Consider the following 15,009-nt stretch of genomic DNA (forward strand, 5'->3'; position numbering starts at 1 on the left):
GTAATACAGTGTGTCTTGCTTCTTGCTTGAAGATCTAAATTTTGGGTCACTCAGTTTTGTCTGCTATAATATCCAAGAGTCCTCATTAGTCCTGTTATTCAGTCACATGCACCAGGAGTTGAACAGGGGGGAAAAAAAACCTAATATCTACATTTCAGAGCAATGAAATAAAAGGATTTTAATTCTAACTCAGTCTAATCCTGAGAACTGCCATTTTAGTGCTAAAAATGACATTTTATAATGCTAAGCAACTCAACATGAGTGGGATTCAGCATTTAAAGAAAGAATTGAAGTTATCAGATTTATGACTATACAAATAAATAATCCTTTTGCATAAATGCTTTGCTAACTTTGTGTTGCCTGTGAAGAACAGCACCTTTAACAATTCAACACTCTGGCACTGCACTGAAGTCAAAAGTCACAACACCAGGTTCTAGTCCAAACAGATTATTTGAAATCACAAGCTTTCGAAACACTGCCCCTTTGTCAAGTCCAGTGAAGAGAGCACCCACGCACAGACTTTATGATAATCTTTTGATCTGTCTGATTATAAAAATGGTGTGAGTGGTGGCTTAATAATAGAATAATAGGCCTCTGCAGGTGATCAAGAGTGTTAGACGAAGTGTCTCAAGTGTCAACAGCTGAATAACAAGTGAAGAGATGACCTATGATCTGATTAATTGAGGCAGAGGCAATTACAAAAAGTTAAAAATAAGGTGGTGCTGGAGACAAACCAAATGACTGGAATAACATGCTAGGTACAAGAGTTGCATGTCAAGGGTGATCTTGGGTTCCTGTCATGCTACATGTGACCCCACCACACTTGTTCTGTAAAATCCTCTATACTGTCCTGTTTTGACAACAGCACCTTAATAACTTATGATCTCTCTACCTCAATTAGTTTGTACAGTTTTGGATTACTTACTACTTTGGTTAGACCCTCAGCATCCAGCTGTTATACCTATCATGTTACTCCAGCCATTTGATTTGTCCCCAGTACCACCTATTTTTAAACTTTTTGTAATTATCTCTGCCTCAATTAATCAGATCATAGGTCATCTCTTCACTTGTTATTCAGCTGTTGACACTTTAGACACTTCGTCTAACACTCTTGATCACCTGCAGAGGCCTATTATTCTATTATTAAGCCACCACTCACACCATTTTTATAATCAGACAGATCAAAAGATTATCATAAAGTCTGTGCGTGGGTACTCTCTTCACTGGACTTGACAAAGGGGCAGTGTTTCGAAAGCTCGTGATTTCAAATAATCCTGTTGGACTATAAGCCGGTATCGCGTGACTTTTGACCTTGTCCACCCCAGTCCAACACTGGCACCTCCACATCACAGCACTGAAGTGTTAACCTAGATTATGTGGCTGTATAAGACTCTAGTGAGACCACATTTGGAATACTGACTGCTGTTTTGGGTCCCGTATCTAAGTGAGATCATGCTGACCTTTGAAAAGGTACAGAGGAGGTTCACAAGGATGATCCTGGGAATTCAAGGCTTGTCATACGGGGAACAGTTGAGACTGTGTGCTCTGTATTTGATGGGAGTTTAGATGGATGGTAGGGTAGGTCTCATTGAAACAGAACACTGAGGGGCCCGGATAGAGTAGACGTGGAGAAGATGTTTCTATTCTTAAGACAGACTAAGACTTGAGGGTACAGCCTCAGGAGTGAAGGGACAACCTTCTAGAATGTAGATGAGGAGGAATGTCTTCAACCACAGTAGTGAATCCGTGGATGTCTCTGCAACAAAAGGCTGAGGAGGCCAAGTCAATTAGTGGACTTAAGGCAGAGATAGATAGGTTCATGAATAGGAAGGGGATCAAGAGTTTTGGAGAGAAGGCAGGAGAATTGGGTTGAAAAAAAACAAACAAACAGCCATGATCGAATGGTGGAGCAGACTTGATAGACTAAATTGCTAATTCTGCTACTATATTTATCGTCTTATTATAAGAAGTTTTAGAGTCCTTATTTGGTGATTATGGAATTGTAGGACTGCTGTTAAAATCAATATAAAAGGACAGGATTAAATTTAGCCATGTTAAGTCCCCATGCCATCACAATCACTTGCTTGCATTCACCTGTGAAACTCCCAAATAAATAAAACCTCTTGACTGAAATACTAAAATGGTACTGGCAAAAAACTAATTTATTTGGCAGAGCAGAAAGGGATAGGGAATATACGATGCTTTGCAGAATAAGAAATCCACAGATATCAGCACATTTCTTGCAAGATTGAAGATTTATTTGGAATGGCTGTTATTGCTCACATTTCCCAATTGTCAGCCAGCAATCATTTTACTGAACAAGTGAAACAATGACTGAATCCTAGTTCTTCATTAAAATTTACATATAATGGAACCAAATTGCCCAAAAGAATGTTATATTTCTGGCCACTAACATCATCAATTAGTACTTTTTACCAGCGGTAAACCAAAGCAAATAAAAAAAATCAAGTTAACAGAAACATTTGCATCAAAATAATGTCATCCTCCAATTTACTCAGCGTATTTCTTTTTACTTGCACTGTGGAGGAACTGTTTTACTTCTGGTGAGGATGAATGCGTATCCATTTAAATAAATGACATTAGCATATTAAATGCCAGCATGAAGAAAACCTAGCTCAGGTACAGCTCGTCTTCAAAAGGTAACACTAGCATAACTATTTCTCCATTTCCTATACGGGTCATTTTATTCTGAGTCACGGTATTGAGTCAGTATCAGTTACAGCTGGTGAAAGAACATTTTATGTATCGAGAGCTTTTATTCAGTTAAACTCTATTGATATCAAGCTGATTTCACGTTGGGATCAAACCCAAGTGCCTTATGAAAGATGGTGTTAACAGAGTTCCATAAAGTCTGCCTTTACCTTTTAAGAGTTTATCTGAGAAGCTTCCTAGATTGGAACCTAAAATAACATTTTACCTATTGTATGTTTTCGGGCTATAGTCCACAAAGAATCATAGGCATCACTGTCCGTTAGAGAGTCAATTGGTTATATATAGCTTCAGGGTAACCACTCTATAAGCATAGAGTTTAGTGGAGGAGGCAGGCCACCATAAACAGAATGAACCCACACTGTTGATTTATATTCTGTAACCACACTTCAGCCATCTAAACAACTGAGCTAAATGATCTCCCTCCCGGGCCCCAAAATTTTACTCTTCAAGTGCAACTTAACGGTATCTAACGTCTGTACACTATGTTTCAATCCTTCCAGGATAACAGGACAAAGACATCCCTTTTGCTCAACGCAAGGGTCTAATTAAATCTTTTTAAGGTAAGAAGTCACACGACAACAGACCAAGGAGCAGCACTCCGAAAGCTTGTGATTTCAAATAAACCTGTTGGACTACAACCTGGTGTTGTGTGATTTCTGACCTTGTCCATTCCAGTCCAACATCGGCACCTCCACATCATAATCTATTTAAGTTTGAATACAATTGCAAAGTGTTGCATGCCAATAACTGTCAATCTTATTCAGAGGGACCACAGAAAGAGATGATTTGAAGACGGAAATTTCAAGACTGAGTAAGCAGGAACCATTAGGTAATGTAAACTTTGAGGGAGAAAGAAAAAAATCTAGTATTTATATACTGACTTTCCTAGCCACTGGTTGTCTCAAAGTGCTTTTGAAGTGTAGTCACTGCTGAAATGTACGAAACAAGCCTCCACCTTCTGCAGAATAGCAAACTCCCATAAATGGCAACATGATAAAAATCATAGGGTAGGCTGCTATTTATGTGATAGCGATTGAGGGATAAATATTGGCCAGTACACAAATTGCTCTTCTTCAAGAAAATGCTCCGAGATTCTCCCTGTCCCCCACCATTCTCACTTACATCAGAACAGGCAAATGAAGCTGTGATATAATTTACTTTCACACACTCCAGCACATCTCAGTAATGCACTGAATGGTAGCCTTGATTTTTATGCTCAAGCTTTGGAAAAGGACTTGAACCCAGAACTACATAAGCCGGAAAGCTACCAACTGAGCTGCAGCTAAGGTTCTTCAGGCTATAGCTCTCCATCCAAGCAACTTGTTGTGCAGTTTCTGTATTTCGGCATCTGAAAGGGGAAAGTTGTTTCATTGTCATCAGCAAAAAAACAGAATTGTTTTAAAATATACAAATTAAACTGTACAAAAAAACAAACTTACTGAGCAGGACAAGAATTTGAGCTGAAAAGCAACAGCTTTCCATTCAGTGCAAATAAATGTAAATAATTTCTATTTCAATTTCGTGGGTTAAACTAGCTTCAGTACAACAGTCATGTTTCTTCTTTCAACTGAATCAATATTCACCAGCAAAACATTTCCCAAAGTTAAAAAAAATCTTAATTCTCTGAAGGTGGATGGCAACTTATACAACTTTTCAGAAAAAATAAATCCTAAAATACGAAGAACAAAGATCGAGATTACATCCATCAGATACAATGTTTCCTTTGAACAAGCATGTTTAAAAAAAAACTGATAGCACGGGAAAATAAAATTCTCAATCACATGAAATGTTTAGACAATATTTTAGCATTGTGAAACGTGGGTTTTGTCAGTTTGATATTCAGTCTTTTGAAAGTAACACTCCAAACCATGCAATGTGTATCATACAGGCCTGCAGCATCAAACAGGTATCCTTTTTAATGTTGTCTTGGTGATCAAGTAGCGTTCCAACTAATGCAAGATGATTTCCTGGAGTTGTAAATAATTTCAAAACATTCAATTAGAAAAAGAATATGAATACCTGGGAATGATTTAAAAGTACAATCTAGTCACACACAGAAGAAATATCTGAAAACTAGAAGATTACTCTGATTGAAAGCACAGCCATTTACGCAAGTCATCAAAATCCTTGAACCTGAAAATTATTCCAGTATAGTTGAAGCCCCATATTGCCACTGTTTGTCCCCACTTCTCTCAGAGTTACAGTTCCATCTCAGCAATATGAAAAGGGAAAGTCACCAGAGTCTTACCATTAGAGTAAGATAATGATGGTAGGTTAAGGGTCACTTCAGTCAAGGGCAGAGGTGGCTAAGGAAAATCCCTCATGGCTACCTCAGCCAGTTTGGGAATGAGGTGTAACTGTCACACTGGAGGGCTCTAGAAATTCTCATTCTTGAAACAAAATTAACATGCAGGTATATTAAGTTATTAGTAAGGCAAATGGAATGTTAGACTTTATGGGAGGTGGAAGAGGTGGAGTACAAAAGCAAGAAGTTCTCCTACAGTTGTACAGTGTTACTTGAGGCCACACCTAGAATGCCATGTGCGAAGTAATATACCTGCCTTAGGAGCAGATTAGATTAAGGTTGTTTTATGGTATGAAGGGGTTGTCTAATAAGAAAAAGAAATTGAGCAATTTGGGTCTATATATCTAAGTGAAATGTAACAGATCTCAGGGGGCCTGGCAGTGTAGTCGATGAAAGGATGCTTGCCTCTGCAGAATTCAGAGCTAGGAGGCAGACTTTCTGAATATACAAGTTTCTGGTTTTGTCCATCTAAGACAGAAATGCAGGCTCTCTTTTCTTGGAAGGTTGTAAAGCTTTGGACTTCTCTCCCCTACAGAGATAGATAGAGCTTGAGTCATTGAGTCATATTTAACACAGAAATGGACAGATTTTAAACTATAATGGAGTTAAGATTGTGAGCAACAGGTAGAAAACTGAGTTAAGGCAAGACTTGATCAGCTGAGATCTTATTGAATGGTAAAGGAGACTGTTTGGTCTATTCTCGCGTTTTTTAAAAAAAAACTTATTTATTTGTGTTAAGTTTAAATTACCGCCAAAATGCCCCTCATCGCCCTTTAAAAGCTGGTTTGGTGTTTGTGGAACATTTTTCTATCATTATTTACATTCATATTTATAAAGTTACAAGTTTATAAATATTTTAGCTTCTACTTTAACCCAAACAATTATTAGGTTCACTATGTGAAAACCTAAATTAAAAGTGAAAATGGTCAGTGATTTTCACTTTCTGGTTCAGTGTGAGAATATTTTGAATTGGTTGCTGCCCCTACTATACCACCATTGTTAGGTGTCTGGAGAAACACTTGAAAATGTTACTGGATTTAAACCACCAAAGGGAATGGAAAGAAAAGGCAAAGGCAAGCTTATTGAAATACATCTGTACAAGATTCTAGGGAACCTGACAGGGCGGATGCGAAAGAATGCTTAGCCTTGATCAAAGTGACTGGAACTATGGGACAGGTTAAAAAATAAGGGAGAGTTTTTGGAACACCATCCTCCAAAAAGCAATCACAAATAACAAGGGAGGCAATGTATCTAAGAGTGACCAGGGTAATTTGGTAGGGAGGAAGCAGAGTTGACGCCATAATCAGATCAGCCACAATCTTACTAAATGGTAGAGCTGGCTCAAGGGGCCAAATGTGTATAGCTCGTCCTAACGTGAATGTTTGTTAAGGAAGGTGTCTTGCCAATGACAGAAAATTCCATAGCTCAATGTTCCAGCCTGGGTTTCTTCACTGAAATATACATGATTGCAGTAAGTGTGAAAATATCACAAGAATATATATGGCAGATGCAGTCCATAATTATTGGTGCCACTTGCATTTACTCAGAGCTATATAGATGCCTGTAAAGAGAAAACATAAACCCTTACCCAAAGATTTTCAGAGTGAGAGAAACAGAGATCGACAGACAGAAGGCAACAGCAGGACTGGCTGACAAGGTTGTGAGCCAAAAAATGCCTTTTCCCCTTTTCCACATCACATACAAAAGGTTTTTACCTGACTGTAACTGTGAAGGTTACAGATTTTTGTTCATTATCGACAGCCATGATAAATGATGAAGTGCTCCTGCCATGCGTGCTGAGGGTCCTAGTGCTGCAGATGGGGAGCTCAGAAGAACGTGAAATTTACTCTGCCCGGCTGGTGCAGTTAATTCAGGTAACACTGGTGTTGGCTCCTCTTGGACGCTGCCGAGTAAAGGCACGGTAGAATCCTGAATGGATTCTTTTTGCAGAATTTCAGAACAGCAGCTCCAAACTGTTTGGAAAAAAGGTATTTTATTAATTGATACCTGGTAACAACTTTTTGCTAGTTCAATTCTAGTTCACTTAAAGTTGTATTGGGCTTTGGCAAACAGTGCATTGGTCTGCATGGTTTGCTTAGACGTTCATTCCTATTAAACCAGACTGATTCAGTTAGAAACAGATTTATTGTTTGAGTTTTTAAGATTTTTTGGTGGAGATTCTGCATTTTCTCCTCAACTCTTTATGCTCATATCATTTCAATTTTCTTATTCTTGTGCAACTTCCTCTTTCTCCACTTTTAGCCACTTCCTCCTTGCCCATACCTTGGGCAACATTCCTCGGTCAAGAGGATCAGTGCAACACACAAGCATTCCTGGAGGGGTAAAGAACAGTGCATTCCCCCATCCCATTCCCATCTCTCTCCCAGAGATCTATTTTGTTTGAGCCAAGATGGGACGACCCCCAAGCGTTTCACCCCTTTTCTATAGATATTTAAGGAATAAAAGAATGACGAAAGTAAGATTAGGGCCAATCAAGGATAGTAGTGGGAAGCTGTGTGTGGAGCCAGAGGAGATAGTGGAAGCACTAAATGAATATTTTTCGACAGTATTCACTCTAGAAAACGACAATGTTGTTGAGGAGAATACTGAGATACAGGCTACTAGGCTAGGTGGGGTTGAAGTTCACAAGGAAGAGGTATTAGAAATCCTACAGAACGTGAAGATAGATAAGTCCCCTGGGCCGAATGGGATTTATCCTAAGATCCTCTGGGAAGCCAGGGAGGAGAATGCCGAGCCTTTGGCATTGATCTTTAACTCGTTTCTGTCTACAGGAATAGTGCCAGATGACTGGAGCATAGTAAATGTGGTTCCCCTGTTCAAGAAGGGGAGTAGAGACAACCCTGGTAATTATAGGCCAGTAAGCCTTACTTCAGTTGTTGGTAAAAAGTGTTGGAAAAGGTTACAAGAGATAGGATTTATAATCATCCAGAAACGAATAAATTGATTAGGGATAGTCAGCACGGTTTTGTGAAGGGTAGGTCGTGCCTTACAAACCTTATTGAGTTCTTTGAGAAGGTGACCAAACAGGTAGATGAGAGTAAACCGGTTGATGTGATGTATATGGATTTCAGCAAGGCGTTCGATAAGGTTCCCCACAATAGGCTATTGTACAAAATGCGGAGGAATGGGGTTGTGGGAGATATCGCAGTTTGGATCGGAAATTGGCTTGCTGAAAGAAGACAGAGGGTGGTAGTTGATGGGAAATGTTCATCCTGGAGACCAGTTACTAGTGGTGTACCGCAAGGGTCGGCGTTGGGTCCACTGCTGTTTGTTATTTATATAAATGACCTGGATGAGGGCGTAGAAGGATGGGTTAGTAAATTTGCAGATGACACTAAGGTCGGTGGAGTTGTGGACAGTGACGAAGGATGCTGTAGGTTACAGAGAGACATAGATAAGCTGCAGAGCTGGGCTGAGAGGTGGCAAATGGAGTTTAATGCAGACAAGTGTGAGGTGATGCACTTTGGTAGGAGTAACCAGAAGGCAAAGTACTGGGCTAATGGTAAGATTCTTAGCAGTGTAGATGAGCAGAGAGATCTTGGTGCCCATGTACACAGATCCTTGAAAGTTGCCACCCAGGTTGACAGGGCTGTTAAGAAGACATAGTGTTTTAGCTTTTATTATCAGAGGGATTGAGTTCCGGAACCAAGAGGTTATGCTGCAGCTGTACAAAACTCGGGTGCGGCCGCACTTGGAGTATTGTGTACAGTTCTGGGCACCGCATTATAAGAAGGATGTGGAAGCTTTGGAAAGGGTGCAGAGGAGATTTACTAGGATGTTGCCTGGTATGGAGGGAAGGTCTTATGAGGAAAAGGCTGAGGGACTTGAGGCTGTTTTCATTAGAGAGAAGAAGGTTGAGAGGTGACTTAATAGAAACATATAAAATAAATATAATAAAATATAAAATAATCAGAGGGTTAGATAGGGAGAACCATTTTCCTAGAATGGTGACAGTGAGAACAAGGAGAGTAGTAAGGGAATGGAACGCTTTGCCTGCAACGGTAGTAGATTCGCCAACTTTAGGTACATTTAAGTCGTTATTGGACAAGCATATGGACATACATGGAATAGTGTAGGTTAGATGGGCTTCAGATCGGTATGACAGGTCAGCACAACATCGAAGGCCAAAGGGCCTGTACTGTGCTGTAATATTCTATGTTCTATGTTTTCCAAAAACAATTAAGAAGTGCAGCAAGATGCCAAAGCCAAATTCAAAAGGTGGTATTGAGTTCTGTGCTCTGTTAGCTGGCCAGGTTGTGCACCAAATTTTAGAATCATAGCTCTTTTCAACCTCATCTTCGAGCTATTTTAACATCGTTCTTGGAATGTATTCTTCTTAACAATACATCCAACATCACATTTATAGCATGTTCCTGCTTGTCCTAAGGTGGTGTTGACACAGTTTGTATACTGCTGTCTGTTCAGTGTTGCCCATTTTAGCTTTCTATACACAAATTTTACGTTTATTTTTATTAATTTGTCATTGCTTCACCTACTTACATCAGTTCATTTAAAAGACTAAAGCTAATACTTATGTGATCCACCCTGATTGCTCACTTTCTTTTCCTAGCCAGGCAATATCTTACCGAGTGGTTTAGTGAAATTCTAATTGTATATATTTATGAAATAGGGAAGATAAAAGCTCATTACATGGGTGAAAAATCAGTAAGATTTATATTTCAAATAAAACAGTGTCAGTGTCACTGTTAAAAACCATTCCAGAGAATCAGTAACCTTAAATGGCAATTGAAATAATAAACAATTTGATATTCAAATCAGGTTTGTATTGATTAACATCTTAATAAACTTTAAATACATCTGTGAAAGAATTTATAATTCATAGCCAGGTTTTACATAAGTGTGCTTAAATTGTAGATTAGAATCTACATTTGAGCAATGCTTATGCGTGCTTATTTGGCTGTAATTTACACAAAATACAAATGTCCTAAGCAATAAATCAGAGGGAGCAATTACCTATTTCAACCTGAGCTTGTCAACTTTCTCTTAGAGCATGTCCAAACACTGGCATTTAGCTAAGGTGTGTGGGTTACTGTTAGTAGCAGCTTCATATTCCCTAGCTGAACAGGAATTTGCACAAACAAGGGTGTCATTTTAAAATGGCTCATCTCAGGCAGTCAAATTACACAATTGGGAGTTTCAATATACTTCGAGCTGACAGCATGTGCTCACTGTAAGCCAGCTTGAACTCCCCAGTTATCATTCATTTTCAGATGGGAGCTTAAAAATTAAGATGACAACTACCTTCTCAGTTTTTTTTCCAGACAAGGATTAAAGAATGGCTACAGAATGCTCTGTAATATTATTCAGAGAACAGGAAATTCTGATTAACATCTTTCTCTTAATCACTGCTAAACAGACTGGTTATTTATCACAATACCTGCCTACATCACATGTACAAAAAACTCACTTGTGACTTGTTCAAGAGCGGGGACTGTACGGAATGGAAAACATTTTCAGAAGAGCAGGTACGTCCAAAAGAGGAGTTAGATTCTCAGTTAATCCAAAGTGAAAGTGTAAATAAGTGGCTGTACCCAACATTTCAAGTATTTACCTTTTTTGGTACCTGTTTTCACAGAGGACTGAATATTCTCTGGTTTGAATTTTTCACCTGAAATACGAGCAATCAATAACAAATGGATGATCAGCCAAGATTATTAAAATGCAGCATTAAAACATCCCGAATGTTTTACAAATTTTACGAAAGTTTTAATCTACATATAAAAATTGGTCACATGACTGATCTTGAGGGATTTTTCTTTTATTTTAGGCCAAAAAGAGTAACACGTATTGACAGCACAAAAGCAACTTTGTACATCAGAGGAAAAGTATTCAAACTTTACTGACATCTTAATGATTATCTAGGATGTGAAGAATTCCTAGTTGTTAACAGCAATTGATGAATAATTCAAGTATCTCGGATTAAATGTGGATAGTTCTGTCTCAGTCCTCTATCGTCATATTTCACAGATTATTCCTGCTGATGCAAACTGTTTATCAAATTACTTCACCTGATGGCAAATATTGCACTTCAATCAAACACAAGGGCTGCAGTACACAAATTAGCAGTTATATTTATAAGTGCAGGAAAGTCCTCTTCAACCAAACGTTCAGCCATTTACTGTTTGGGAGCTGGGCAAAAGGAGCTGTAAACCAGCCTGAAAACTGTAAATTTCAACTGATGTTACCAAGTTCAGCACAAAACAAAACAAAAATGCCTGTTTTAACTTGTGCTCACCATCCAAATATGTTCCCCAAATAACTCAAGCTATCTTGACAGCACAATAGTACATTGCTTTTCAAGGAGGCGTGGTTGTGGTACTGGTATTTTGTGTGAAAACAAATTAAAACTTGAATTGACACTGATACAAGAAAAAAAAGCCTCTCTAAGACAGACTAAATTACATATTTTGAAGGGTCCATTAAGAACTTGAAATTATTTGAAAAAGCAACAACCTTTCATCACAATTCAATCTTTCTCCGTAAAGGAACAACACTGTAGGCTCTGTAAAGAGGAGTTTTATTATTGAACATTACAAATTAAGGACTGCATAACTCAGTGCAAACCTAGCCCTATCAGTTCTTGCGAAAAGTATTTTCAACAGAATATGAAAAAAAATCTAAAACATTAATGCAACAACACCATTTGTAAAATAAAAATCTCTTTCTCCAGAAACACAAATCTTTCATTTTATCTATTTTCTAACCATTCGGCAGCATAGTTAAACAATCACTAAGGGTGCTACAATACACAGCCCAAGTGGTTAATCCTCATGTGCAAATCTTGACCATATTTCCCAAGATGTGGAAGGTTTGAGTTATAAAGAAGGTTGGATAGGCTGGGGCGTTTTTTTAAAAAACTGGAGTGTAGGAGGTAAAGAGGTGACCTTATAGAAGTTTATAAAATAATGAGGGGTGCAAATAGGATTAATGACAGTTGTCTTTTCCCTAGGGTGGGGTATTTCAAGACTAAGGGACATATTAAAGGCAAGAGGAGAAAGATTTAAAATGACACGAGGAGCAAATATTTTATAGAGCGAGGTTCCTATATGGAATGAACTTCCTGAGGAAGTGGTACATGAGGGACAATTACAATGTTTAAAAGACATTTGGACAATATATGAATTGGAAAAGTTTGGAGGGATATGGGCCAGGAGCAGGCAGATGGGGCTAGATTATTTTGGGTTTATGCTCAGCACGGACTGGTTAGACCAAAGCATGTGTTTCTGTGCTGTATATGACTCTGACGTGATCACCAAAGCCAAGGCAGGTCTTATACAACATCTCCATACATGTGCACTTCCCAACATCACTATATAGCAGGCAGAAACAGGATTCAGGGTCAATTTTTATCCTTTATATTACAAGCATATCAAAATCAAGCTCTAATACTCCAGTTCTAATAATTCCAGTTCAGATCAGACATCTCAGCAGCACACAAGCCATCTAACATGCACTCTCTCATCTATTATGGTCCACGTCCATATTTACCAGTGTCTTTACCAACTGAACCAAGTTGGGAGAGTTGCAAAGCGCATTGTGAAGAAGTTGAAAATTATTACAAAAATGTTATATGATTGCACAATATCCTGTAGTGGCGACTTTATCTTGCTGATGATCAGTCCTCTCTTTCATACCATAGGGCTCAGTTATCTTGGAGGTAATACAATAATAGTTAAATTCTAAGAAAAAAAACACACCTGTATATTTCATCTCAGATAAAAAATATTTCAGCAATATCCAATTCTCCAATCTCAATAGTACTTGCTCTACTCACCAGGCTTGTCATAAGCACTTGGAATTTCTGCATTGCCTGACTCTGCAGAATGCTTAGTATCAATTATAGAGATATAGAACTCATCCTGAGTTTTTAACTTGGTCTCTGGATTTTGCAGATGATGCATGCTGTTCAACGATTCACAGCACAGCTCCTGCTAGAATTATATACACAGTTAATAAGACAAACACAAGGTAAACTTTAATCACTTTTCATCAAGATTAAGTACAGTGATTGAACCAGTATGTCCAGAAATATTTGGTATTACAAAGTTATAACATTGCTCCCCACTTTAGGTGCAGAAACCATTATTCAATAAAAAAAATTTCAGCATAAGAAACCGAAAGCATCGTCTGAATTTGAAGCATTTGGAATGTGAAGCTAAATGACCTTTGTTGTCTTCGAAGTCTGCCAAATTCTAGCACCTTCATCTTATCCAAATAACTAGAAGCAGCATCCGCTAGAAGACTAAGGAACCTAAATCCACCAACAATTTTTCAGATCAACTTTTGGGAAGTGCAATGTTCTGCTCAAATCTAAGTAGTACAATAACAATCTACCTCATGCTAAATATGTCAGGTTGAGTGTCAAATTTTCTGACATGGTTGCAAGTGTAGTAAGTTGCTCACTCAGTTCAATCTCACTTTGGAGATGGAATTACCAGAGGTCATATTCTTTGATTTAGAGCAACAATATAATAAAAATAACTTTTTCTTTGTTATTATTACTTTAACAAAGAAAGATTTGGTGTTGAACAGATTGGGACTTGTGAATCAGGTGGCACGAATAGAACATAGAACATTACAGCACAGTACAGGCCCTTTGGCCCTCGATGTTGTGCCGACCTGTCATATCGATCTCAAGCCCATCTAACCGACACTATTCCACGTACGTCCATATGCTTGTCCAATGACGACTTAAATGTACCTAAAGTTGGCAAATCTACTACCGTTGCAGGCAAAGCGTTCCATTCCCTCACTACTCTGAGTAAAGAAACCACCTCTGACATCTGTCCTATATCTTTCACCCCTCAATTTAAAGCTATGCCCCCTCGTGCTCGCCGTCACCATCCTACGAAAAAGGCTCTCCCTATCCACCCTATCTAACCCTCTGATTATTTTATATGTTTCAATTAAGTCACCTCTCAACCTTCTTCTCACTCATGAAAACAGCCTCAAGTCCCTCAGCCTTTCCTCGTAAGACCTTCCCTCCATACCAGGCAACATCCTAGTAAATCTCCTCTGCACCCTTTCCAAAGCTTCCACATCCTTCTTATAATGCGGTGACCAGAACTGTACGCAATACTCCAAATGCGGCCGCACCAGAGTTTCGTACAGCTTCACCATAACCTCTTGGTTCCGGAACTCGATCCCTCTACTAATAAACTCTACTGTATGCCTTCTTAACAGCCCTGTCAACCTGGGTGGCAACTTTCAAGGATCTGTGTACATGGACACTGAGATCTCTCTGCTCATCGACACTGCTAAGAATCTTACCATTAGTCCTGTACACTAGGGGGACAGAATTTTCTACCAAACCAGAAGCAGCTTCACAGTCAGTGAGTGTAGCACAGACAGAACAACCAGTAAAAAGGATAATGAAACCTAGGAAATTCATCTTGGGCAAATAGTAAAATATTGTCCCACTGGCAGAAACCTATTAACACCATGTTAGAAGCAGATGTTTCCAACTCTACAATGCTTTTTACATCATTTGCAAATATGCTTCAGTGCTACAAAATCTGTTTCTTTTAAACATCTGGGCATATAAAATGCCTTGTGACAAACAGAAACCAGTTACCTCTGCTGGCACACCACATTGAGGTCATTTTGTAATAGTGTATACAGGTTTTTTGTTGATTATCAGATTTAGAGTAATCAATTCTGGGTTTCTGATAATACATACTAGCTTTTCCTCCTCCACCACCTCTAGTGCTGGGAGCTCATTATATTCAACTTGTTCAGATGCTTCCAATACAGACATCTTCAAAGATTTACAATTGTCTTGAACTGGAGTAACAGGGCAAAATGGATATGGCTCCAGATATGGCAAGTCATAGGTTATTGTTTCAAAATCCTGTGAAAGAAATTATCACTCTGTTAAAGGCTGTCCACAATTACAGATATATACATGACTGTAATGGGTGGTGAATGAC

General features: G+C 38.6%; 1 protein-coding gene across 4 annotated transcripts in view; it reads right to left on the bottom strand.

Annotated features, from left to right (window-relative positions):
- Positions 1–1,302: 1,302 nt before the first annotated feature.
- LOC125462455 (tudor domain-containing protein 5) overlaps positions 1,303–15,009 on the bottom strand; it is a 45,649-nt gene continuing 31,942 nt past the window's right edge. For 2 of the 4 annotated variants that reach the window (XM_059654166.1, XM_059654165.1), the window contains exons 14-18: positions 14,760–14,930; positions 12,855–13,011; positions 10,632–10,688; positions 6,754–7,011; positions 1,303–4,700 (exon numbers count right to left, since the gene is read on the bottom strand). In XM_059654166.1, coding sequence (XP_059510149.1) covers positions 6,773–7,011; positions 10,632–10,688; positions 12,855–13,011; positions 14,760–14,930 — 624 coding nt within the window. In that variant the 3' untranslated portion in view covers positions 1,303–4,700; positions 6,754–6,772. The other 2 variants (XM_059654167.1, XM_059654168.1) reach the window with 2 other exon arrangements.

The sequence above is a fragment of the Stegostoma tigrinum genome, chromosome 23 (assembly GCF_030684315.1).
Source record: "Stegostoma tigrinum isolate sSteTig4 chromosome 23, sSteTig4.hap1, whole genome shotgun sequence".
Lineage (NCBI taxonomy): Eukaryota > Metazoa > Chordata > Chondrichthyes > Orectolobiformes > Stegostomatidae > Stegostoma > Stegostoma tigrinum.